The sequence below is a fragment of the Pistacia vera genome, unplaced genomic scaffold, assembly GCF_008641045.1.
Source record: "Pistacia vera cultivar Batoury unplaced genomic scaffold, PisVer_v2 Contig818, whole genome shotgun sequence".
Lineage (NCBI taxonomy): Eukaryota > Viridiplantae > Streptophyta > Magnoliopsida > Sapindales > Anacardiaceae > Pistacia > Pistacia vera.
Window position 1 is genome coordinate 391,003 of NW_022196688.1, and position 27,084 is coordinate 418,086.

General features: G+C 34.9%; 3 protein-coding genes across 4 annotated transcripts; 1 reads left to right on the forward strand and 2 right to left on the reverse strand.

The window, feature by feature from the left end:
- The first annotated feature begins 6,049 nt into the window (after window positions 1-6,049).
- Window positions 6,050-9,009, forward strand: LOC116117571 (FT-interacting protein 1). Its single transcript, XM_031403583.1, has 2 exons — window positions 6,050-6,280; window positions 6,483-9,009. The coding sequence occupies exon 2, from the start codon at window positions 6,607-6,609 to the stop codon at window positions 8,995-8,997; it is 2,391 nt and encodes a 796-aa protein (XP_031259443.1). The 5' UTR covers window positions 6,050-6,280; window positions 6,483-6,606; the 3' UTR covers window positions 8,998-9,009.
- Window positions 9,010-9,623: 614 nt separating this feature from the next.
- Window positions 9,624-11,852, reverse strand: LOC116117565 (60S ribosomal protein L6-like). The gene is made up of 4 exons (XM_031403575.1): window positions 11,520-11,852; window positions 11,322-11,428; window positions 10,361-10,542; window positions 9,624-9,941 (listed from the first exon to the last, which is right to left on the reverse strand). The coding sequence occupies exons 1-4, from the start codon at window positions 11,771-11,773 to the stop codon at window positions 9,786-9,788; spliced, it is 699 nt and encodes a 232-aa protein (XP_031259435.1). The 5' UTR covers window positions 11,774-11,852; the 3' UTR covers window positions 9,624-9,785.
- A 2,756-nt stretch (window positions 11,853-14,608) lies between these two features.
- LOC116117562 (bZIP transcription factor TGA10) lies at window positions 14,609-20,501 on the reverse strand. 2 transcript variants are annotated; one of them, XM_031403572.1, is made up of 12 exons: window positions 20,348-20,501; window positions 19,900-20,234; window positions 19,701-19,801; window positions 19,006-19,082; window positions 18,770-18,895; window positions 18,565-18,633; window positions 18,390-18,449; window positions 18,201-18,278; window positions 18,026-18,095; window positions 17,660-17,931; window positions 16,627-16,866; window positions 14,697-14,846 (listed from the first exon to the last, which is right to left on the reverse strand). In XM_031403572.1, exons 2-12 carry the CDS (start codon window positions 20,163-20,165, stop codon window positions 14,697-14,699), a joined length of 1,509 nt encoding a protein of 502 aa, XP_031259432.1. In that variant the 5' UTR covers window positions 20,166-20,234; window positions 20,348-20,501. The 2 variants fall into 2 exon arrangements, with proteins under 2 accessions (XP_031259433.1, XP_031259432.1); XM_031403573.1 differs by lacking the exon at window positions 20,348-20,501 and having other exon boundaries at window positions 14,609-14,846; window positions 19,900-20,299.
- Between the last annotated feature and the right edge of the window lie 6,583 nt (window positions 20,502-27,084).

Consider the following 27,084-nt stretch of genomic DNA (forward strand, 5'->3'; position numbering starts at 1 on the left):
AACCTCCCTAAATTTGTTAATTTAACTAAACACCTCCAAAATTCTTTTTAGAAATTACAAAAACACTCCAACAACCCGCATTTACCAGATTTTGGCCACCACTAACGGTTGAATCTAGTCGAAATTTAGTATAATGGCGCACTACCGGCTGAATTTGGCCGATAGTGCACCGAATGGATCTGGCCGGAAAAGGCCAAATCTATGACGCCAGATCTTTGGCCGTAGTCAGTCGTCAATGACGGCCAAGATATGGTCATCGTTGACCATCAAAGACGGTCATATCTTTGGTCATCGTATGCGACCAGATCTAGCCGGAAAAGGCCATATCGGTGCACGAACGGCAAGATCCAGCTGGTCATGCGCCGATACGACGATTCCGACTACTCTCCGGCGGTGGTGGCCGGCTGTTCGTATTTAATGGGTGAGTTGGGGGTGTTTTTGTTAACTTTTAATATTTTATTATAAGGGTGTTTAGTAAATAAACAAACATAGCAGGTATTTTTTTTAATTTCTGAATCTTACATCGTAATACCCACCCAATTTAACTTTTTTCAAAATATTATTCTAAAAAGTATCAGAATAATGAACCAAACGGACCCCTAATGATCCGAGGTAGTGATTGTATTCTACATTAGTGGAGAGTGGTTTGAAAAGTGAGCATATGAAGTTTGATTATACATTTGTTTTATTTTCTTACTTTGCCTATGAAAGCTATGCATATAATCATTCGGGTTTTTGGATGAACGTTTTGTGAATGATTATGAGAGAGTCAATAACAAAAGTGTAGTTGAAATTCGCTTATTCTTTATATTTGCGTGTTGCTAACTATTCGATTTGTTCACATTGACACAATTTTTTAGACAATTATATGTATGGATCCTAAAATGTTTGTTTGAGTCTTTAGTTTTGAGTCTAGGTGAGGTTAGGTTTAGATGTTTGTGGGTATCATTACTAGAAACCCTCACAAGACTACAACTCACCCAACTAGGGTCGCCTAGGGATTTAAGGGCTTGTTGCATATGCTAAATGTAACCGTGACAATCTACGGAAGTAATTTAGGATAGATTTTATTTTGTTTGTTTTCAAGCTAAAAGACTTGTTTTATCGCTTAGCTTGCTAGGGACTAGCAAGAAGCTGGCTGGCGTTTGTGATAAGAGTTTGAAAATACACATTTACTTAGTGGTTTATGGGGATTATTTGTGAGAAATTATGCTTAATTTGGTAAAGTTGCTTAATATTTTCATAATTGTCTTTTATAAGATCACGGGTGTGTTTAAGTGTTTTTCAGGTTATTAGCAATAAATGTTATGCTTGGATGAAGAATCATGTCGGCAATGGAATGAGCGATGGGTAAAAACAAACGGATCGAGAATCGGAGCTGAATCGAAGAAGTTATGGACCTTTGAAGTAAAGAAGAGATTCTAGATTACGCTCTAGTTTGAGCGTGCTTCAGTTTTTTGACAATAACTTGAGCTGTAGACCTAATATAAAGGCAATTCTTTGACTGTTGGAAAGCTGATTCAAAGGGTTACATTTTATATGTTTACCACTTCTCCAGATTCTATCGTTATCGTGCTAAAAAATTGTCATCTCTGAAGTGTTGAGGAATGAGGTGAGATTTGAACTAAAGAAGAAGTTATCACTGTGTCGCAGCACACTTTGTCCAAAATTGACCACGCCATAGCACAATGCTGCAGTACAATGCCGAGGCACAGTCACGACAATTAGGAATTTTTCTTCCATTTTTTTATCAAGAAAATAGGGTTAAGAGTCCTAAACTAAATAGAATTATGGAAAATAAAACCCTAACCCTTGTGGGATATAAATAGAAGTCTTTTAACATTATTTTGGGGATCCTTTGGGGAGAATTAGAGGAGGCTAACGCAAGAGAAGATCAAAGTGACAGAATTTCTGGAGCTTTTGATTTGCAATATAGAGAAGTCTTCTTATTTCTTTCTTGAACTCACGTTTCTTATTTTAATAAAGATGATTGTTTCTTTCATGTTGATTATGAACTTAATTTATTCTCTAGGGATAAGATGTAGCCCAATCTCTTGATTATGTGTTGATTTATTTATGTTGATTTTTATTAAGATTTCTTCCTAGGTTTTATTATTATTCCTAATGCTTTTAATTCTTAAGGGCCCAAGAATTGAATGAATTAATGGACTAAGTTGAGATCAAGAGATGATACTTAGTTGGTTTACGGTAGTAAAACCATAGGTTGAGCGAACGCTAGAGATAAGTTACCGTGACTTGTGAGGTTTTGGTAAACTCCATAGAGCGTAATGATCTTCAATTGCTTAAATCTGATTAGAGATAATTCGAGTTAGTAATTAGGAGTTAATTTGATAATCGTTCGAGAGAAAATTATTGAAAATTTAGGGAGTTTGACCTATAAGAAGAGCTTAATGAAACTAGCATAAGTGATTGATATATATGAATAAGAGTTGGTGTGAAATCTATGCCCTAGGTCTAGTCATCTTGCTTTAAACCCAAAGATTTATTTTAATCAGTTTTCTTTTAATTTCAATTGTTTTTTTTTTCTTTTATTATTATTTAGGTTTTCCTTGATACAATTTGGATTAATCAAATAGTAATACGATAGTTTAATTGGTAATTGATAATAATAATTCCCTTAGGTTCGATATTCGTATTCATACACTTTATTACTTGCACGATTTTGTACACTTGCGAAAATCTACAACACAAGGCAACCAACTTTGCATCCCTAAAATTTCCTTGAGAGAGAAGCTTATTCGAGATTTGCATAGTGGAGGTCTTGCTGGTCACCTAGGGTGTGATAGAACGCTTGCTGCTATTGGTGATCGATATTATTAGCCACATTTGAGGAGAGACATGACAAGGTTTGTGTAGCGATGTTACATATGTCAAACTGCCAGGGGGCAGTCCCAAAACACTGGTTTGTATATGCCTTTACCTATTCTAGAAAATATTTGGGAGAATTTATCTGTGGATTTTGTGCTTGGATTGCCTCGGACACAAAGGGGCGTAGATTCTATTTTTGTTGTGGTTGACAAGTTTTCTAAGATAGCGCACTTTATTCCTTGTAAGAAGACGTCAGATGCAAACTGAACAGCCAAATTGTTTTTCAAGAAGGTTGTCAGTCTGCATGGGGTGCCTAAATCCATACTTTTGATCAAGACAGCAAATTCCTTGGCCATTTTTGGAGAACATTGTGGAAGAAGTTTGATTCCTCTCTGAATTATAGCAATACTGCTCATCCACAAACCGACGGTCAAACTGAAGTTGTGAACAAAACTCTTGGCAATTTGATTTCAAGTATTTGTAGCGATAAACCAAAACAGTGGGATGTAGCTTTATCGCAAGCTGAATTTGCCTACAACAGCACTACTCATAACGCCACAGGGAAGTCTCCTTTTTTTGTTGTGTACACCAAGCCCCCGCAGCATGCTCTCGACTTGATCAAGCTACTGAAAGTCCCTGCTGTTAGTGCAGCTGCAGAAAATATGGCTACTCATTGGCAAGATGTTCAAGCAGAGGTGAACCAGAAGTTAGAGCAAGCTAATACCAAGTATAAGAAAGCTGCAGACCAACATCGCAGAAAACAGATTTTTGAAGTTGGCGATCAAGTGCTGGTGTTTCTTTGCAAGGAAAGGTTTCCAGTAGAGACTTATAATAAGCTACAGCCTAAGAGGTATGGGCATTGCCAGATTTTGCAAAAGATCAATGACAATGCCTACGTTGTGGATCTGCCAGACACAATGGAAATTTCTAAGATGTTTAACATGGCAGATATTTACTCATTTCACTCTTCTGACAAACCCTTGTATCCCGATGCCCAACTTAACTCGAGGTTGAGTTTTTCTTAAGTGGAGGGGACTGACGTAGAATGTCTAGCGGAGAAATTCATGGAGCAGGCTGAGCATCAGAAGTCCATACGTAAAGCCCAAAGATCCTAAATGAGCATGTCTCATTCAAATGGCCATAACTTTTGATCCAAGAGGAGTTACAGGGCCCGTAAGATATCTACGGAAAGCTCTTTTCGAGTCTGACGACGTGGCAACCCAATTTAAGCCATTTGAAGGTTGTTTTCAAGGTCAAAATCCACCGTTTTGGCGTGTTTCAGGAATGTTTTAGTTTTCTACACGATTTTTCTATTTTATTTCGGGTTTTCTTGTTTTAATTAATTTATATTTTTTTCCTTTTGTTATTAGGAGTCTCATTAGGGTTGGTTGTCACCCTATATAAACTTATTTTTCGTTTTGGATGCTATTCAATGAATTATTCAAAATTTATCTCAAACATTGAGGCTTAAGTTTTTGGATTAAAACTTGTTTATCAACCCTAAATGTATAGTCGAGTTCTATCATTGTTTCATTATGCTAACTCGCTACGTCAAGATAAGCATGTCATGTGATTTTGAGAATAATATTCCTCAACCTCTCTGGAAATCTCAATTAAAAGGTCTAATGCTCAAATTAGCCACAAATCTAGAAGTTTGGGTTGTTTCTCCTAGAATTTTTCCAGAGTGATTCAGAAATTTCTGCGAAATGTCACCATCTTTTTCTCTCTTGTCGCCACAACTATACCATATTGCTAGTATTATGACTATACAGACCAAAGCAGTGAGCATAACTCTCCTAATATCCTTCGCTAAAACTACTGAAAAACACTCTGGTTTTAACTTTTCATCTAAGATTTCTAACCGATAATATGAGAGGTATCATCTAAGCACAGCATCAGAACACTGCAGAAGCATATATAAATATAATCAGTTTTCATTTAGTGGGCACAGGGAATTTATGCCAACAATCCATTATCACATAATTAAGAATATGCAAAATTAAAATCATTTCAACGGTGGAGTTCAATCAATCAATCACTTCTCAACAGATGAATTTACTGGAAAAAGTTATCCATGGATATGATGGTCACGGTATCTTTGAAATTTTATATTAGTTCCAGGCTTCCAGCTTTCTGAAATCAATGACACGTCCATGCCCGAAAAGAAAATATCACCCAAGTTCAAACCAATCTCCTCTTTTTCTTTTACTTTTCCTAGCAGGTCAACACATAATTGCTATCCAAAACCTAAATATGAAGACTCTGCCAAGAGCATAACCATGTTCAACCGCTGGGACTGCCTTGGGTTAAAGCATCATGGATATTTTAGTTTAAGCAAAAAAAAGTAGAACTGATAGTGGGAAATTAGATTAAAGAGGAATAAAGATGGAGAATACTGGTTAAAAGCATCTTTATGTGCAAGGTCATACACCCTTAAGCTTTTTGTTTTGCTTTTGCTTTTCTTTGAGCTCACCATTCTGCTTTACTTCTTTGCATTTTCTTTATAATCATTTTTATGTCCTTCCCTTACCGTTAGCTCCACTGAAGAAAGAAAAAAATAGTCTATACAGTACAGGGCCAGCCAAAGTCATTGCATGCCTCAAACAAAATTACTCTACAACCAATACTTGAGATGCTAAAAATATTTGAGTTGTAAAGAGTGAAAAGCAATGTGGTAGCAAGATTATACTGTAACATCAAGTGGAGAAAGAATATATTGTATATTTATTTCTAAAAGATTATCTTTGACAGTATAATAAGATCACTAAGCTTAAAGAATCTAGGAAAGTGAGCATGCACTAATTCTCCTTATTCTAATTTCTAAAAGTCTATCTTTGTCCTCTCAAGTGGGGTATCGATCATCTTATGCCAGTGAAAATTTCAGGATCAAATCTCCTTGAATTCCGTAGACACATAATTATATGGTAATTATTGATGGTCCTGCTGAGCATTAATGCAATTAACAGAGCAATAGCTTCCGCATTACTAATTCTCCACCTCCAGCTCACTTGATAATGCAGGCAGAGAGCACTTTTTCAATCAAAAACTTCACTAATCCTCCCCTAACTTTTCCTTTTAATATTAAGATTCTTTTGTTTGCACAGCAAGGAAAAAGGCAATATGAAGCTGGTAGAGATAGTGGCAGATGCTTATAATGTTAAGTCCAATATTGGGGGATCATTGAATCTACTCTCTGTAGCTAGCTCCTAAAATCAAAAGAGAACTCAAGCTGTAGCTAAAACCCTTTTGGCACCTGCAGTTACTCATCAAACTCAAAATTCCCAAATGCCTTGAAAATCATGACACCGAAATATGTGTCTTACAACAAGAAAAGAGCATTCCCTGTTCGGAACTTTCTTGGGAAGAGAAAACCTATGGCTTGGGAGTAAGTCAATAAAGGGGATGATTATCAACAACTCTTAACAAAAGTTGATATTCTTGTATGCCAAAGGTGAGTTTATCTTTAGATTCCATACCTCAATACAGTCTGGAAAAATATCCCCACCTTCATATGTTGCAAAATCTCTTCCTCAATACAATTCCTGATGATAATAAATTTTCACTAAAGCTACAAAAGCAGTAAAAACTACTGCAGTTTCTATAGCTGAAATCTACGGCTCCGGCATTAGCTAATTTCATTGGCGCAATTGCAGATAAAAAGACACGGGAGATTGAAGAAGTCACGACAATCCAACATAAAAACAACTTGCAGCTTTTGCAGCAAGAAGAAATTTTAGTGAGAATACCGCCAGAAGAGGTATCTTCAAGCTAGCGACAATGAACCCACTATCTGCTCCTCATCATCAAGAAGACTATAAATTGAAAGACACAAAGCCACAGCTTGGAGAACGATGGCCACATGGAGGGATACGCGGTGCAGGCGGTTGGATAAGCAGTGAAAGAGCTACAAGCACTTATGATCTTGTTGAACAGATGTTTTATCTGTATGTTCGAGTTGAGAAAGCCAAAGATCTTCCTACAAACCCTCTGACCGGGAACTGTGATCCTTACGTTGAAGTGAAAGTTGGAAATTACAAAGGGAAAACAAAGCACTTCGAGAAGAAAACAAACCCTGAATGGAAAGAGGTTTTTGCATTCTCCAAGGACAAGATTCAGTCGTCAGTTCTTGAGGTATTTGTCAGGGACAGAGAGATGGTGGCCAGAGATGAGTACATAGGGAGGGTGTTATTTGACATGCATGAAGTGCCTACAAGGGTTCCACCAGATAGCCCTTTGGCACCACAATGGTACAGACTAGAAAACCGTCGAGGTGATAGCAAGGTGAAAGGAGAGATTATGCTTGCAGTTTGGATGGGGACACAAGCTGATGAAGCTTTCCCTGAGGCATGGCACTCAGATGCTGCCACAGTTCATGGAGAGGGTGTTTTCAATACCCGATCAAAAGTTTACGTTTCACCCAAATTGTGGTATCTCAGAGTTAACGTGATTGAAGCTCAGGATGTAGAGCCACATGACAGAAGCCAATTACCACAAGCTTTTGTGAAGGCTCAACTTGGAAACCAGATACTCAAAACCAAGTTATGTCCAACCCGAACGACTAACCCTCTCTGGAACGAGGATCTGATCTTTGTTGCAGCTGAACCATTTGAAGAAGAGTTGGTACTTACAATTGAAAATAAAGTGACACCTGCAAAAGATGAAATTATGGGAAAGATACGTATACCACTCAACAAATTTGAGAGGCGCTTGGATCACCGCCCGGTTCATTCCAAATGGTTCAATCTCGAAAAATTTGGGTTTGGTGTCATAGAAGGAGATAAAAGGCATGAACTCAAGTTCTCCAGCAGGATTCATCTGAGAGCCTGCCTTGAGGGTGCTTATCATGTTCTAGATGAATCAACAATGTATATAAGCGACCAACGCCCCACTGCTAGGCAGCTATGGAAGCAGCCAATCGGGATCCTCGAAGTAGGTATCTTGAGCGCTCAAGGGCTCCTCCCAATGAAACAGAGGGATGGTAGGGGAACCACAGATGCCTATTGTGTTGCTAAATATGGCCTGAAGTGGGTGCGAACCAGAACATTCCTTGAAAGCTTCAACCCAAAATGGAACGAGCAGTACACTTGGGAGGTTTACGACCCTTGCACAGTGATCACGCTGGGGGTATTCGACAACTGTCACTTGGGTGGAAATGAAAAACCAGCATCGGGCAGTGGAGCAAAACTTGATTCAAGAATTGGGAAGGTTAGAATCCGGCTATCAACCCTAGAAACAGATAGGATTTACACACACTCCTATCCACTCCTTGTTCTAAGTCCATCAGGGGTGAAGAAAATGGGGGAACTCCAATTAGCAGTTAGATTTACCTGCTTATCTCTAGCAAGTATGATCTACCTCTACGGACACCCATTATTGCCAAAAATGCATTATCTGCATCCTTTCACCGTTAACCAGTTAGATAGCCTGAGATATCAGGCCATGAATATAGTAGCTGTGAGGCTTGGCCGGGCTGAGCCACCGCTAAGGAAAGAGGTAGTAGAGTATATGCTGGATGTAGATTCTCATATGTGGAGCATGAGAAGAAGCAAAGCTAACTTCTTCAGAATTGTATCACTATTTTCGGGTGTAATCTCTATGAGCAAGTGGCTTGGTGAAGTGCGTTACTGGAAGAACCCAGTAACTACAATCCTTGTTCATGTTCTATTTTTCATATTGATTTGCTATCCGGAATTAATCCTCCCAACAATTTTCCTATACATGTTCCTGATCGGAATATGGAATTACCGATTCCGTCCAAGGCATCCTCCTCATATGGATACAAAACTTTCATGGGCAGAAGCGGTTCACCCAGATGAACTAGATGAAGAATTTGATACTTTTCCTACTTCTAAGCAGCAAGACGTTGTGCGTATGAGGTATGATAGACTGAGAAGTGTGGCAGGAAGGATACAGACAGTAGTAGGAGACATGGCGACACAAGGGGAGAGGTTTCAGGCACTGCTGAGCTGGAGAGACCCAAGAGCAAGCAGCCTCTTTGTAATTTTCTGCCTCATTGCGGCAGTAGTGCTGTATGTGACACCCTTCAAAATAGTTGCTTTGGTTGCGGGCTTGATTTGGCTACGACATCCTAGATTTCGAAGTAAGCATCCCTCCATACCAAGCAATTTCTTCAGGAGATTACCATCTCGTGCTGACAGCATGCTTTGAAAGAAGACTCTACTATGAGTATGATACGAAGACTCTACTATGATATGAATTGTCTTTCTTTTCTTTTTTTTTCTTGGCTTTAATTTGGTACGACTGTTTTTGTAAGAATTCAATTCCTAATGTTTTGTTTCGTTTCGTTTCAGTTGTTTACTACTTTCAACTTCATTTTTTATGAGTTTCTCCTAAAACATAGGCAAGAACAAGGCCGCTTTACTAAACTGCTTCTTACCATGTGCTCTCCAAAACCTAAATGTGGACAAGCCATTACAGAATTTGAGATAAGCTTTTGATTTATTACAACCAATAGGACCTAATAAAACCAAAAGGAAATAAAAGTTTCCACTTTCCACGGTGATAATAAATATAATCATGTTCGGAAAAAATAAAAAACCATGTTAATCCTATTTTTTCCAGGGAAAAATCTGCTTTAAAATCAAAGTCTGAAACGAAGTTCCACCCATTAAATGGCACCAAGTAAACCTTTTCTCAGCATCCTTTTTAGTTTCCCTTTTATCATACGGAACGAAGTTCTGAACAATTAGAATGTGTAGATCTTTTTCTTTCGCAAAAGAGATGACATTGTGATTTTACAGGAATAGCCCCAAAATAAAGAACGCTAGGGACTCATCAAGCATAAACCACCATAATCGCAACCAAAATTCATTCCATAAAACGATACTAGCTAATGCAAAATTTAGGTTCACAAAATCTTCTTAATACAATCACCATAAATATAAATGAAAAGAATTCAAGAAAAAGCATTTGTCAAGGTAACTGGAAGAATTCCTTTAGAAGACAAGCTCATGTGGTTTCATGCCTGACTTGAGTGAGAATCTTGCGGACAAGTAGGGCTTCAAATCTGCGACTCCTTCAATGGATTTTATCAATGGAGTGTCAACTGTCTTTTGATCATCTTTCTTGTTATCCGGGAGCACTTTCTTCTCCTGCAGTCCATTGACAAAAAACCCAATGAAAATGGACTCGATAAACCCAAACTAGAATATGCTTTTAAGAAAAATTACAAACACTATGATGAACCTAACAGACCCCCAAGAACTTTTGACTACTTAATTTTTCTTTGAAGTTATTGACATCACACAGTGACTGAGTTACCAAAATCTAATTTGTTGCAACACATTTGAACATGACCATTCAAAGTAAAATCCAATACCATCAAATTTTGGAGAGCTAAGATGAATAATAGTAGCACAATCATAATTCTTTTTCTCAAGGATCTTTCTATGTTGGTATAAGATGTCTGTTGAACTGAACCTAACCCTATGCTTGTGTCAAAGCAACAGAGCAGTAAGTCACAGACAACATATTTTAGTAAGGAAGCAAGTATATGAAAGATATAACTCACCTCCTTCTCTGCCTCAAAAAATTCTCCCTCTCCCTTTTTTTTCTTTTCGGCAACTTCCTTGGCAAAATATTTGTCATCAAACTTTTCTACATTGACCCCAAAAATGTCAACCTTAGTTGAAGTAGCAATCACGTAAGATTGATTTACACGTCTTAGAGGAACACCATTAATCTTGAATGGCCCTGTCATGAAGAAAGAAAGCATGCAAGTCGGCAAAAACCAAGTATAAACCAATAAAGCAAAGAGAAAATTGATAGTCAGACAAGAAAAGAAGGCATGCCTAAGCACAACACATTCACTAAAATGATATACACAGGGCTTCCATAAAAGAAAGACAGTTATATTCATAAACAAGTTTATAAAGAGAAGTGCACTTCAATGCTTTATATTTTGCATTTCTTCAGATAATTCATTTAGAATTCTATCACTAAACAAAACATGATTCATAAAATATCAACGGGATAAGATTATCAAAGAGTCTAATTTCTTCTTCCAAGAGTAGAATAACACAATCAATATCTTGAAAGATTTCTTACGTTGCAGTCAAGGAGAATGATATATTCTAGGACAAAAATAATAACTGAACGCCTACCAATAGTGGGATAAGAACGGAAAAGCACATTGTAGAAAAAATATTTTCCTAATCATAAAGGCAAAAATATTTCTTAAATTATCATCATCATCAACAAATTTGCATATGTCGGCAGATCAAATATGCCAAGCATATAAGTGAACCTGAGAATTCAATATTTAAAGGGAAAAAAAAAAAAAGCATAAATGTGCCGGCTAATGTTTACCAATTACAGTGAAAATTAATCATCCAGTATCAATCTCATTACATCTCATAAAAAAAACTTCCATACGATTGAAAAACACAAAACGGATCAGTGTCACTACAATTCCTCAAATTAGCAATAATAATAATAATAATAATAATAATAATAATAATAATTAAACTGACCGGTAACTAGAAGCAACCCTGAGGGAAGCTGTTTTAGAAAAACAACTCTCTTGCCCATAAACCTCCCAGCCAACAAAATCAACACAGTCCCAGTTGTAATGCTCTCCCTACATCCACCAAAACAAACATCAAAACCATAACACAAACAAAAAAATTGATGCCCAAAAACAAATAAAGTAGAAAAAATTCTTGATTTACCTAAGCTTGGTGGGTTTGTGCTTGCGCTTGTTGACGAGTGGCTTCTTAACATCATCAGCTGGGTAGAACTTGGGCTGCTTGGTGACAGCCGCATCAGTTACAGCGGGCTTGGCCTCGTGCTTAGGGAAAACGCCGCCATTTTTGGCCTTGATTGCCCAGAGACCACGCTTGTGGTACATCTTTGATCTGGAAAACTTTCCAACGCCACGTATAAGATCTGGGTTTCGGCTCGTTCTCAGGGATTTTGGAGCCATTTCGTTGAAGCCGCTCTCTGTTCTCTCTGAAGATAAGAGTTTCGGCAAAGAGACTAGCTTAGAGAAGAAAAAAAGCTTAAACCCTAGACACTTTATAATTAAAATTTTAAAAAAACTGTTTCGTGTTTGGAGTCTTTGGACCTTTGATATTATTTGTCAGATAATGGGCTTCCTGGCCCAATGGAAGCCCGGTTGGGAGAGATTGGGGCTTGGGTTGGATTGGATTGGGTTCGGTAGGTTAGAAACTAAATTGGTAATTAGCTAAGGCTGCCCTCTAAATCTCGATTGAGAGTATTAAAATTGTTTGTTTAGAAATTGTTTGTTAGGGGTTAGAATTAAAAATATTGCTTGTGCATAAATATATATTGATACTGTTAAATGTGAAGCCTTAAAGCGACACCGTTTAACTTAAGCCAAGAATTTCCAAACGACACCATTGTGACTTAAACCGACGCTCAATCCTGATCGTTGGTTTGAATCCAGATCTCACGCTAAAGACTAAGGCTGAGTCAAACCAATAAAAGCTGATGCTTTCAGTTTTGATTAACGCATTTTTCTCTGTTTTGATATCTCTCTGAGTTACAAATTAGGGTTCAAGATTAGGGTTTGTTCGTGTGGGTGTAAATCTGTGGGAATCTGTCCATTGAGTTGTGTTTCTTAGTGGGGAGGGAATCTGGTGTAGGTGTTCTTATCTCATATTGTAGGTTTACTGTTGTTGGTTCAAATCCTATTTGATCTTGGTTGAAATCTTGTAAGAGAGAGAGGTGAGGTTGTAATCGTTCTTGATCGAAATAGAAAGTGCAGCGAGCATCCATATTCTGGAGCTCAACGTGAACGTAGCTTGTTCAAAATTGAACAAGTGAACCATGGTAAATACTGTGTGTTGAATCTGTTTGGTTTGCGTTGATTGTGTGTTTGTTGGTTGATGTTTGCTTGATTTGTTTACGATTCTTTACAACAATTTACATATTACAAATTATTTTAATGCAAACTTCTTTTGACATGTTAAATTAATTGTTACAGTCCGAAATAGGGTATAAGAGAGCCTTTGATAACCTTGTTAAATTTGATCACTTTAAATATTAAGTTAGATTGTTATTCTTTGTTTTTAAATAATAACGAAACTGTATCTCGGTTGTCATTTCTTGTATACTCCGCCATGGCAGGTTAGTCCCAAAATTCTCATACTTTAGATATTTAATTTGTTGATTTGAAAAGAAAAAACAGTATATTTTTAATATCCTTATTAAAATTTAATTAAATAATATTTTATTGTGTCGTCATCTAATTCGGTTCTTTCAATTACTTCATTTAATCTCTCAAATACTCAACTTGAATTTTTTAATCATATTTGTATCCCCTTTATATTGTCAACCATGTATAGGAGAAAGACAGAAGGTTAAAAAAAAAAAAAAAAAAAGAGGAAGAAAAGAAAGACACTTGTCACTTCTCTGTTGTTCTCTACTTCATTCATGTCTAAGAGCATTTGCTATGCAGTTGTTTAGTTTAGTCAGTTTATGAGGAAATTACACAAGGAGGAAAAATGGAAGAAAATAAAATTAAGGTAAATTTTTTATCTCTTCATTTATTTCTTTAAATGCTTTCCGCTCTTTCTATGCCATTTGTTTGAAAGAGAGCACCACGGATTGAGCAATAATATGATATTTGAAGAAAGCAGTATGGGACTGTACCGGACCGGGTAACTGTACCTGAATGGGCCGGGCTCGTGCCGCAAAGAAATTATTATCAACTATATTTTCAGCGCTCTTTTAATTTCTCCTTCAATCATCTCGTCAATATTATCGTATTGTTTGTGCTGATTAATATATATAGATAATAATCAATTAAATCCATGTATTCACAATAATTTATTATGGGACTGGACGTGTACTATATAATTTATTCATCTAAATTTATTAATTATTTGTATTATATTGTACGTGTGCCATCCTTTAAGTCTCAGAGCTCTATGGAATTCATTGCTGATTTTCTGGGCCATGAATTATAAGTATTTCAGTAAGTTTCTACATTCTAGCCAGTCATTCGTTTATATTCTTCCATGTACATTGGAATGCCGACTTTTACTTCCTTTTGCTATTTTGTGTTGTAAGAACTGGCTTGACAATTTTGTTAAACCGATCCAAGTCCATACTTTAAAATAATTTACTATCTTAGATATTGATCAAACGCATCTAACATTAATTAAGACTGCAGTACACATACAAAAGAAAAACAATGGGCTGACGTGATTAGGGGGGAGTCGATGCCGGTTGATAGATAAAAGTGAACTATTGAATAAAATGAGTGATCACTCGATTCACGATTTATCCCGAACCTGAAAACATGAATTTCAATCTATATGTATTACATTCCTGCCTTTGAAATTTGTATTGACATTATTCTACACCAGCCAGTTATTAATTATGAAAATGGTCCATTAGTCTTCTTATATAAGAAAAAGCAAACAAATTAAGTGTGATGGATGATATAAGAGGGAGTTTGTCAGCATGCATCTCATCTTGGATCGGTCACCACCTAAAAGTATGCATGCAGATGCAGCAATACCTAGACCACAACATTTTAGTCTTTTCTCCCTAGGACCAAACAACTTTTGTCTTACTCTCACTAATCAAACCCACCTTCTTCTTCTTCTTCTCTTGTCTCATTCTCCATTACTTAAAGTCAGAAATATACCAACGTAATTATTCAAACTATGAATCTCTTAAAGAGAGAGAGAGAGAGAGAGAGAGAGAGAGAGAGGGAGAGGGAGAAATTACTTCTACTGCTTTTAAATTTAATAATCTATTTATTTTTCTATCTATACATTCTCTGTAGAAAAGAAGTTAAAAAAAAAAAAAAGGCAATGATAATTAAGAGACTTAAAATATAAAAACTAGCTAGCGACAGTAGTGTAGGGTTGTTATCATTCCTGTCGAGGGCGAGCGACCCAGAGAGAGCTAAGAGCTCGGAGACGATGGAAGTACTCCGCAATCGCCAGAAGACACCTTGCAGCTTGACGGGTGGTCAGAAGTTGATGCAGCCGGTGTAATGTTTGATGCCTCAGATTATCTCCCTGTAAGTTTAAAAATTAAAAGAATACTTTTAGTTTTAGATAACAATTGTAAAACTATTAAATATTAAAATTTGACTTTAAGAGGAATATTGAGCATAAACTTTGTTCTTCATGTTTACACAACCCATCCACTCATGACTTTGTGGCATTAGTGGTTACAATTGTCAAAAGGTTTAAGGAATTAGCAAAATTTGGATGTGAAATATTGTTGAGGTATGTTCATTTTCTTGGTAAATGATTGTGGTATGGTCGTACTGACCAAATTGTCCAGAAGTTTGAAAGAAAGAGCTGCAGATAGCAGCAAAATTAAAATTCCAAAGTAAATAATTAAAGTTCAAGCCAACCCTTAGAATATAAAATCCAATAATCTAGATAAGACTGAAACAGTAAATTGGACATCATAAGTCAGCTGGTGGCATTCACAAAGAAGTGGTCCATAAATATCAGAGTGCTGCAATATTGGTGATTGTATTGTACTAATAGCAATGATGCTAGCAAAGACTTGCTATATCATTGTTGGTAAATTCTTCATCAAAAATCCACTCAACTATCCTGACCATATGTCAAATCTAATGAATCCCTAATTAATTTTCCTTGGTGGGATACAAGATTTCTGTAGCCGAACCATGCATTCCAATCTTTGGACCCACCCGACCCTCAGTCCTCAGAATGATAGGCTAGCTAGAAACCTTTATTTTTCCTCAAAAGAGAGAGTTAATTAACACTATCACATCACTTGAAATTTTCTTATGCATGTATTTGTCAACAAAGCAATCTATATTTTGAGTACAAGCTAACATTTACTCAATCAGGTCAAAACTTCCATTATGGAACAAAGAAGAAGAAATCAAGTTACTGACTTAGCCAACCTTCCTTTTCGAATTATGTGTGTCTGTGTGTGTGTTTTGTGTTGTGCATGTGTAGTGGTCCACTCTTTGAGTGTTTTCATGTCTCTGCTAATTCTGTGAACAGTAAAAAAAGCAAGTTATGGTGGGGATAGTCTACATGGGAGGCCGGTGGCTTTTAGTCAAACGGTTACGACCGTGACATCATAAAAATATATGGGCCATCCATATCTTTTCCAAGTGAATATGCGGTCATGCGCACGGATTCATACTACTAGACCATCACAGGTGAAAATCATGCTTTTGATTTTCTAACTGAGTCTTAATCTCGGGTAGCTCTAATGTTAAGAAGTTGTAATTTCAACAAAAACACACATAGGGACAATATTTATGACAAAAGTCATGCCTAGATGCGGTTATTGTGTAATTAAGCTTCAATCCTTTTGCTTGCATATTCTCTTAATTAGCTCTTTTGCTTATGCCTTCAATTTATATTTTATAGCAGCAAAACCGATCCCATTAGATATTTTTGATAACTCCCAATTGTTCTACTAAATAAGACACATGGGTGTTGGTTTAATTTCCTACTATGAAGGGCACGGGCGTAGTTTTCTTGGGAAACTAACAGACCGCAAGAAAGGGCTTAACTGTACTGTGTTGCTATCAAAATGTACCTCAATAACTCGTGAATTGCAAGAAAAAAAAACTATATATCTATAGATAGATACCATATTGTAACCACCATCTAGCCACCCCATGAGTAGTTTCTAAATTGGTTAGGTTTCCAAACCCAAACAGCACAAGAGTCTGGGTTCCACATACCCCACATCGTTTTAGAAAAAAAATATCATAATTCATGCACGGAGGTCCTACAAACAGATAAAGTAGCAATAGACTAGGAACTAACTTTGGAGTTAAAAGAATGATAAACATACCTGCCTAACAAAACCCTCGAGGGTGGAGAGTTTGTTCATGGCTACAGCCATTTGGCCCATGTAATTACCCATGTTAGGTGGGCAGCTCAGAGAATCAGAAGCTATGGTGTCTGAAATAGACTGGTTAAGAGCTTCAAGCCCTTGGGAGAGAGCTTCTTCAGCCTCCTGTGTAGATTGTTGCAGTCCACATATACCCAAGATCTGTTGCTCCGTTAATGGCTCAATTTGGCTCAGTATAACCTGAATTATTCACATAAACCCAGTAATTAGATTATCAGAATAATTTGTATCGGAAAACATGCTGGCCCATGATGTAGCCTAACGTGAATATTAATGGAAAATAATGTGTGTAAATGTTATTATCATTGCATAGAATAAAATTTTCTTGGTTAAGATTTTGCATTAGGATCTTATTACTACAAACCAAAGAAAAAGATGAACATGAGAAGAAGAGTGTTTGTTGGCACCAATGAGAAAGGGAGAGAAGATGAGAGAGTATTTCCAGACCCGTGCAATTCTTTCCTTCTCTCTCTTTCTTTTTCATACCACAAGTTGTAGTAACAGACACAACTTTATAAGAATGGTACCTAACCAAGCCTTACTGTAGAAACCTTCATGATGCCTTTCGTCATTAATTGATATTCATTTTTGTTATGTGATCTTCTTACCAATTCCACCGACAAGTTGCACCATGCAATAAAAACGAAAGTTTCTGTTGTTGTTTCTAATAGAGAAAGAAATAAAGTAGGAAATCTATTTTTTTTTTTTTTTTTTTTTTCCTTTTTTCTTCTGAAGGACTCAGATTTATGTATAAATCTAAGTAGGGTTAGTTAACAAACCCTAATTCAAGCTTAGTGGTTTTTTGGTAATGACTTTTGTCATTTTCTTGTCACTTTTAGTGCTTTATGTGCTTACTTTTCTCGTAGCTAACTTTTGAAACTAATGTATTAACAAGAAAAAAATAAACACTTAAATAAGTGGTTGATTGAAACTACTTTGAAGATGGTAATATGTAGTGAATTTAAGTTCTTACCTTGATGAGCTCAGATGGCCGGAATCCACCCAACCACAAGAAGCATCTCTCAGCCGGAGTCTGCCACAAGCCAGAAACAAGGTGAAACACGTCCGTTTTAGCCACCATACTTTTGAGGTTCATCATCTCATCGTAGTGCGCTAAGCAGTTGTCTACAAAGAGCCGAAGTTCATTCTCGGGTAAATGCTCTTGTACTGCTGCTCGAAGTTCACACATTAGACGATGATGCACCTCAAGCCATCGTGCATACTCCATGTCAAATACAGCAGCATCTAAACAAGGGAGAGATTGACGGGTAAGTTTGAGGTGACAGAAACCGAAATAATAAAGAAGAAGAGTTAATTTGCGGAACATTTTGATATATACCTGAGCTAATGTTGTTGATGCCAACAGGAAGCCCTTGCTCTCCACCTAAAACTCCACCGAAGAACATGCCCTAAGAAACCCCCATGTTTTAGATCATATATATACGAGACAAAGTTGACCTTAATGATTTCATCTTAATCAGAAGACTTTAGTTTTACAGTTGATCTAATCTTACTTGAGTTCTGGCTCGTTGTAGCTCTTGTTCCAGTTGGGTAAGTTTGATCCTGCTTGATTCTAGCTGCTGGACATAAGCCTGTGATCGATGGAAATGGGAAAAAAAAAATCAATGAAGATGATGATTTAAAATTTATCTTGTTAGGACTGGAAGAGAAGTAACAGCATCAGTTTTGTCTTGTGGACTGACCTTTTTTCGCAACCTACTTTTCCTTGCCGCCTCTCTATTCTGAGCAAGTCTTCTCAGTGTCTGCTTGAAAATAATAATGAGACACGTTGAACAATTGATGGAGAGATTTGATGTGAATACTGTATTCATTTATATTTTTTCAAATAGAAAGTGAACAATTAAAGAAAGAAATCACCTTAGGGTCTGGTGTTTTGGGTCCTTCTTGTTCTGAGCTTGATGTTGGACCTTTTCGGTTTCCTTCACGCTGCCGTAAGAGAAGAATAAATTATATAACGAAGAACAGAAAAAATAATAGCTAAGAATCTCAGTTTTCAGTAAACTAGCTACCAAACTATTATTCTTGATCCCGATATAATAATATGTATTTTTACTTATCCAACCTTGACAGATTTAGCTGGTTCAGGCCCAGATGCAGCGTCATTTCGTGCGTTGGCCAACTCCATGGACGCCTCGGATGGTCTCTTTGAACCACTATTATTTGTAGAAGAAACTAAAACTGCACCAGCCTACCAAATACAAACAAAACCATTAGAAACTAATGACAATTAAATATCATGATAATTTAATTGTGCCATCAAGAAGAGAAGTATAAGTTGAGTTAATAACGAATTAGTACCTTCGTTGATGATGGCTCTACGTGCATAGGCTGAGAAGGGAAAATGTTCAAAGTTGGAGGCCTCATTCCTGAATTCTCTGCAAAAACAAATTCTCTCAATATGCATTAATTAATAATACTGCTTGTAGCTAATTTCCATTACCACGAGAGACAGATAATAACAAAAGGAGGACCCAAGTAACTAAAAGAGGCGACGAGAATAGAGAGTTATGAGAGGCAAGGAAGAAAGTATAGAAACCGTCATGCATTTCTAGCTCTCTGCCATGAAAACGGAAAAAGGAAGAAACAAAGGTGAAAAAGGCAAAGAAAGCCCATATTCTTTTCGTACCCTTTTCAGTACATGTAGAAATCGCAAAAAAATCGTGATCAGTGGTTTAATTTTTTTACATGTCATGTTCCAAAACACAAGCTCCAAACAAGGCTAAAGAAATAAAATCAAGACCCAAGAGAATTCTCTCTTCATATTTGAAAGTTGAAAACATGTTTTTAAATATTCTTTTCAACTCTTTTGTTCTGCAAGCTAGGATCTGGTCAAAGAAAGTACTGAATTGGAAGATTTTAATCTGTTGAACATGCTTTCTCTGTGACCCAAACAGACCATTCCCAGAATAATCTTCCCAACAGAAAACGAGTGAAAATAAAAAAGTACCCTTTGTAGGAAGAAAGGAGGAAATTTTGAGAGAGAAAACACTCACGTCTTTGCTCTTGAACACCGGAAGCTTCTTGTCCATCAAGATAAAGGAAAAGTGCTTGATCTAATTCTCCCAGATCATAAGTTCCAGTATCTTTACTACTACTGTTGACACCAAACATCGAAAAACAAAATTAGAGAAGAAAGTATTAAACCTTGATTAACTTCAACCCAAAAGGCTTTGTTTTGTAATGTAAAATTACATGTAGTTTCCAGGGATAGTGGATGATGATGACGATTGCATCATTCCATAAGGAATCTGGTGATGCTCTTGTATTATTTGATGCTGAAGCTGCTGCTGCTGTTGTTGTTGATGTTGATGTTGATGCTGATGGAGATGATGTTCTAGTTGTGTAGAGTGATTGGTGATGACTTTATTATTACTAGCCATGAAAGGAGTTCCTCCAAGCCTTGTAATTTCTTTCTCTTCTACAAGCTGAACTTGATCAAGTGCTCTTGAAAACCCCATTAATAAACAAGAACCAAAATCTCTTCGCTGTTTTCAAGATCATTTTTAATTACACCACAATCAATATCTAGAGAGAGAGAGAAAAGAGAGTCGGTTATGATTGAAAAGAAGATAGAATGAAAGAGAAGAACAGAGAAAAAGAAAGAATGGAATTGAATGCAAAGAAACAAAAGACAAACCTTTTTTATTACTAGCTATCTGTCTCTCTCTCTCTCTCTATAAATTAGACTTACCTGACTTCATGTAAAACCATTTTTGAGTTTTAGCGAAAAGAAAACAAAGAAAAAAATAACAGTTTCAGATAAAGCGGTCTCAAGCTATCTTATTCAACTCTCTCTATCTTAAGAAAAACCATAAACAACTCAAGACTTAAATGAAACCGCTGTTCTGAATACGAGAAAACCACTTTTGAGTCCTGAGTTTAGCTTCCTTGTCCGAGTTTCCTATTTATGTCCTTAGTAATGACGAAAATACCCTCACTTGGTTTGAAGTTTTACTGTTGGCATTTCCATGCAAACTTACACGTAGATAGGTGAGGCGGCTTCGTTGCCACTAAACACCTTGTATAGTCTTTAGCCACTTTCTCTCTCTTCTTCTTCTTCTAATTATCATTTTGCTATGATTTTCCCAATTTTCATTTCTTGGAACAAAGATAAGAATCCACCACTAAAATCCAATCTTTTAATCATTAAAATCTTAACCCCTTCCTCTCAATAGTGAGATTAGGTACACCTAAAAAATGAATCTCGATTTTTAAAAAAACTCATATATGTTTATGGTATATTTATACCATCGCTGATCTCAGTTATAGTCTTTGTTCAATTTTATAAATATATGAGATTCTCTGCAATTTAAAAATTATAAAACAAAACACACAATCGACGCTGAAGTCGATGGCAAAACAAAATTAAAAACAGGAAAAGAAAATAATTGAACTACTCAAATACTTAGCTTGTGTTGGTAGTGGGGAGTTATGATCACTGTTCAGAAAATCCAGGGATATATGAACATGGTTTGGGTCAAAAGACTCAAAACTAATGAATATTATCAACTGCTTTGATTTTTATTAATTACTCACCAATATACGAAAGCTTAGCTGATTGGAATTTTAATTAAAACGTATATGTATATTAACTGTGTTTAATTTATTTCTAATCCAAAAACAAAATAATATCTATTGACTTTAATAAGATTTTCAGGAAAATATAAGTATAGAATAGTCTTACCTCTTCAAAACTATCATAGATTATACCAACATTTCTTGATCATATATATATATATAGTCTATTTGTTTCTTTACGCTATATTTAGTTATTCTTTATATATAGAAACTAAATTTCTCACATTTCAAATATGGGACTTTTTCATAATTCTAAGGATGAGATTTTTCAATACAATAAAATTCCTATCATTTTCACCATTAAAACAATTTAAAGTCTTTAGCCATTAGCCAAGGCAAAGCCCCGGCCATTCCATTCAACAGCCGTTACCGAATCTTTTTTATTCAGAAAGGGGGCTGTGGTAGAATTGTCATTAAAGTACATTTTCCCATTCTACAAAAAATAAATATTATAACAGGCAGCTGTCAACAAGAGAATGCAGGTAGGACCGTTGACCATCGAACATGTGTCAGTGTAGAGTTTCAATTCTGATCTTGGGACGTTGGAGTCGGGGCCCACTCCATCAGAAGCTCAAAATAATAGAAAGGAATCGGACGGCTGAGAGTTTGTTTATTTTTTTATGCGTTAAGGGCCCCACTTGATCAGAAGAACTAAGTCTTAATCAGTGGGGGTCCACAGAACCGGCCCCCACCTTTCCCGCGATTTTTTAACTCCCTTGTTCTCCAACCACTCCGAAAATAAGGACTGTCTGCTAACTGCAAAGAAAAATGATACAAAATTCTTTTTATTTATTTATTTATTTATTAAATGAGTGTTTATTTAATAGTTGAATGTATTATAGTTAAATCTGTATTATTGAAATACTAATTTACCACATGTTATATAAAGTTCATATTTTATGATCATTTGACTTATATTATTATAAGTACATCATTTTTATTTTGTTATAATTTAGATTTAATTTTATATATGCATCAATATATTGTATATAGTCATCGCGTACAATAGCTTGGGGTAAGAAACAATGTCTTCAAAAGCTTTTTCAAAATGGTTCGAAACCATTGAAAATTAAAATAAAATAAAATAAAAATAAATAAAAAAACAGCTTATAATTGAAAGAAGATGTATGGATGAATGTTTTGATTTGGTCAAAAGCATGATTAAAAAGATTATTGCGTTTTAAGGTCAAATTTCACTCTTTTAAAACTATATTTTATAAAATAAAAGTATAATTCAATGATTTGAATTTTTAAGGATGTACTTCCAATACAATGCTCAAACGACAATGATTGAATATTTCCAGTGATAGACACTCTTTTAATTCTAGGAATACACATCCTACAGGACCTACATACACACAAAACTTCATATTAGATATCATTAATTAGAATGACTAAAATTTTCCAATCAAGAAATTAATAAAATCGGTGCTCTTAGAAAATTAAGAAACCCTACGCCACAATAATAGTAATTTATATAAATGGACTTGCCATAAGGGAAAGAGATGCGATCATGGGGAAGCTTACTGAAAGACACTGTCAAAATCTCTATATTTTATTTATTAAAGAAAAAAAGTTATATACTTAAATTAGATTGTAAAGATGAAGAGGTGTACAAGAGAAAGAGGTGCGTTGGCAAATGTTGGAGGAAAAATGGCAATAGGAATAGAAGTGGGTAGCTATCTTCCTTTATTATGCGTCACCCTTAACAGAATTTTTTGTAATGGAATCGAAATTTTGGCCTCCAAGGGCATTTATAAATATAACTCCAACTAATTACTCCCTTCTTTCCCACCCCTATGAGGCAGATTATTCCAAACCGATTCATTATCGAGGAGTGATCAGCTTACTTAATTGCTCTTCTTCTTTCCTCAATGTTTTCGTTTTGATTTTCTTCTACCTACCAAGGTCCGAATTTAGTAATAATATTATTACTAAATTTCATATTTATGTCACTATTCAAGTGATACATATCAATCTTTTCTATATATAACCTGAATGCAAAATACAGGATTTCATCAGTACTACTACTCAAAGCAAAATATATTTTATGCCCAAGTCTCCTCCTTGATTTGATGAATTGAAATCTCATTATAGGTATATGCATAGTGTTTGATCTGGTAAAATGTTTGACTTCTATGACATCCATGGATTGCTTCTTTCAAAAATCTAAAATGAATTCCATCTCGATCACACCAAGTATATTGTTCCACCTACCACATGATTCTTATATATTAACTCTTTATGATATCATGGTCTTCATTATTTCATTAAGTTATGACTTATATCTACTCAACAAATTNCACTACTACTACTCAAAGCAAAATATATTTTATGCCCAAGTCTCCTCCTTGATTTGATGAATTGAAATCTCATTATAGGTATATGCATAGTGTTTGATCTGGTAAAATGTTTGACTTCTATGACATCCATGGATTGCTTCTTTCAAAAATCTAAAATGAATTCCATCTCGATCACACCAAGTATATTGTTCCACCTACCACATGATTCTTATATATTAACTCTTTATGATATCATGGTCTTCATTATTTCATTAAGTTATGACTTATATCTACTCAACAAATTAACAGGGACAGATTACCTTCAGAGGACATAAACCTCTCTTTGATTGTAATATTTAGATTATGACCCCTAAATTGCAACCTTCCCGTGAAGTTCCACAATCAAGATCGAATAACGATAACAATAAATTAATTACAATAACTTTGATAGTCTAACTAATTAACGAAGGATCCAAGTTATTAGTACATGAATGAATCCTGATTTTTATCTTGTATTATAAGCCATTGAATAGATGGATTAATTTAGTACGTATATACAATATATAACTTCTAATACCGTATAAAATAGACTGGAGACATATATAAACATCAGTTTGTTAATAATCCTACTTTGTATATATATAAAAAGCAAGGAACTTGCGGTTGTTTTCAGTACAAGGAGGATTTCATTTAATTACTAATCGCAGTTTTAACTCTTTCTCTACGGGGTACATTAATGATATAATAGAAGAAAGGAAAACAACAAATTATTTGGATTAGGTAGTGTAATCAAAACAGATCCATAAAGAAAAATAATTTTTTTAATTATATATATGCATGACCTTTTCTTATAGCCCTTCAAGAAGCCTGGGTTTCGATACCAACTCCTTCCATTGGCTGAGTCGACATATCCAACATTGAAAATGACAATTATATTTTTAATTAATCTTGGTTGAAGAGAAACTCTGGTTAATAGATGTTATGTATACCACAAATTTCTGTGGGAAAACTTAAAGTATCTTTTGAAATGACACGTAGATCATTGATTCTACCCTATTTGTTTATAAACCTTTTGTAGTCCATTGAATTTCCATATATGTGCTCCTCAAATTTAATCTGCCCATGTAGAGGGAAATCTCTTTGTATTACAATATTGAAGTTTCAAGTTATATTGCTAATTTAGATGATTAATTAATGGAGATGGGGTTGACTAATAGAATAATTATAAAGTTTTAGTTGAATATTTTATCTATATTTACAGATTAATGCCGCCCTATCTCCTACTCCCTTATAGTCTACTGCCTTTTCAAGACTCGAGTTTCTTATTAAGCAGTCTGGCTTTGTTTCTTTCTATTAATTTTATGTGCTAAAGTTGCCACAACAAAATTAGGTTACCAATATTGTGAGACTATCACTTAAAAATAGCAACATTGTTATTTTGTTTATGACAAAGTACAAGAAATTAAATTGAAACTCTCGCGTATGAAAAGACTACAGACTTAGAAAGTATGTTTTAAATTATGATTATTCTGATAATAAGTTAATTTATTTTGAAATATAACATTGATTAGCCATACGAAAAGAGAAGAAGTGAGACCATTATGCAATATATCTTCCTTTTATATACGTCTAATTAAAGAACCAAAATAGAAAAACTAATACAATAATTATTATAGTTTTGAAAACTTGTATTAGTTTTCAAAGAAGTATCATTATAGTTGGGAAAAATGTAATTATCATAAGATAATTGATTCAGCTTACTACCTTTGGATTATAATTTATTATTTTGTATGTTGTTTGGTTAATAGATTCGATTCAAGTACAGTAAAAATAATAATAAAATATGTTAGAGTAAACATTTAAAAAATGGTTTACTTTCTACTTACATTATAAAATTATCATAATACATAGATATATATATTGAATATTCTAAGTTACTAGAAATAAGACTGAAAATGAAAATGAAGTACATGTTCAATGTATTTCTACCTTCTCTGTGCATTGAAAGTTTATACAGAACAATCTAATTGATGCAACCCATTATCGGAATTATTATTTTGGTTGACTTAATGATATTGATCATCACCATTTTGTCAATTTAATATACACAGACACAAAGAGTATATATTCTGACTTAGACAATTTTAATTACTTACATGTTTATCAATAGTACAACTACAGCATCTATGTTTTGTAAGAGGCATGTCGATCTTTAGCAATGCAAAAATAATTCAACGGTGATGATTAGCTCCCTGAGAGGGCAACCACTTCTTGTCTTTTTAATTTATTTTTATCTAAATCCTATTCTGTTTTTATTTTAATATATAATTTACTATTTGACTCTCCTTAATGATTTGGCTTGTTTAACGATATATATTGCATTGAAGAGGTGTGGTCTGCCTAATCTTAATTGTATATATGCCTTACATAATGGAATGTTCTATATATGGTAGGGATTATAAAGTTAATTAATTATTAATCAATTAACTTTATTTATATTGAAATGAAAAGTCTTATGATAGTTTATTCAAGTAAGAAACCTACTTCCTTAATTAAATTCACCTAATCTCTAAATTTCAGCCTTTATGTATTACATCTTTCTCCACCTCATCCGTTCAGGTAAATCACAGAGTGAGATTGCCTAACAGTTCATTGCCTATACAATTATTTTCTTCATCCATTCTATAAATATTTAATTAATAATGTATAGAAGTATTTCCCCCAAAAAAACAAGTGTCAAAATTGAAGTATTAAGACTTATATTCATTAATTAAAAGAGATATTAATAAATAAATAAATAAATAATGAAAAGACTCGATCCATTGAATGCAATATACAAGACTAAAATTAAATTTAAGTTAAATTAAGAGAAGATGAGATTGAACTATCAGAGAAAGGATTTGTTGATAAATTATACTATCTAATGAACCTTGATTAGGCATTAATCATGCAACTCAATAAACAAGATTCGTTTCAATTCTCTTCTTTTATTTATTTATTTTATTTATATATATAATTTTGTTGGGTGCATGCTTCAATAACATAATAACATGTGTTTATGAGAAATAAAGACAGCTCCATACAGAGAGAGCAGTATTAATTGGGAAGAAGCCATGTTAGGAGGGGTATCTTTTTCTTAGTATATACATTCAAAATTTGTTATGCTAAACGACTGCAGACTTGCTTTGAATTGCTTCAAAGGATAGAGGTGGGCAAGGGCAACCATTAAATGGATACATCCAAACATCATTTATATTTTGCACGGAATCCATGCCTTCCAATCCCTAAAATGGAAATATAAATTTCATCTAACATTACTTTCGCACTGAATACAAGGATGAAAATTACAATATTGAAAACAGTTTTTGGTTGTAGATATCGTTTGCAATATGAATAGATTTTGAATTTTTAATATATTATAGGGATAGGATATTGGTCCTTAATTTCAGGGAGGAGCATTAAATAATTCCACACCGTATGAAGAAAGATCCAAATTTTAATTTCAAAGGGCCCTTTC

What these genes read in the sequence shown, in the direction of transcription:
- LOC116117571 (XM_031403583.1), top strand. Translation starts at nt 6,607, where the DNA reads ATGAACCCACTATCTGCTCCTCATCATCAAGAAGACTATAAATTGAAA.
- LOC116117562 (XM_031403573.1), bottom strand. Translation starts at nt 20,165, where the DNA reads ATGGGGTTTTCAAGAGCACTTGATCAAGTTCAGCTTGTAGAAGAGAAA. An exon ending in ACTATCCCTGGAAACTACAT is followed by an intron (nt 19,802 to 19,899) that starts GTAATTTTACAT and finishes TGGTGTCAACAG; the next exon opens with TAGTAGTAAAGATACTGGAA. An exon ending in CCAAAACACCAGACCCTAAG is followed by an intron (nt 18,450 to 18,564) that starts GTGATTTCTTTC and finishes ATTTTCAAGCAG; the next exon opens with ACACTGAGAAGACTTGCTCA.
- LOC116117565 (XM_031403575.1), bottom strand. Translation starts at nt 11,773, where the DNA reads ATGGCTCCAAAATCCCTGAGAACGAGCCGAAACCCAGATCTTATACGT. An exon ending in CACAAACCCACCAAGCTTAG is followed by an intron (nt 11,429 to 11,519) that starts GTAAATCAAGAA and finishes TGGTGGATGTAG; the next exon opens with GGAGAGCATTACAACTGGGA. An exon ending in TTTTTGAGGCAGAGAAGGAG is followed by an intron (nt 9,942 to 10,360) that starts GTGAGTTATATC and finishes AATGGACTGCAG; the next exon opens with GAGAAGAAAGTGCTCCCGGA.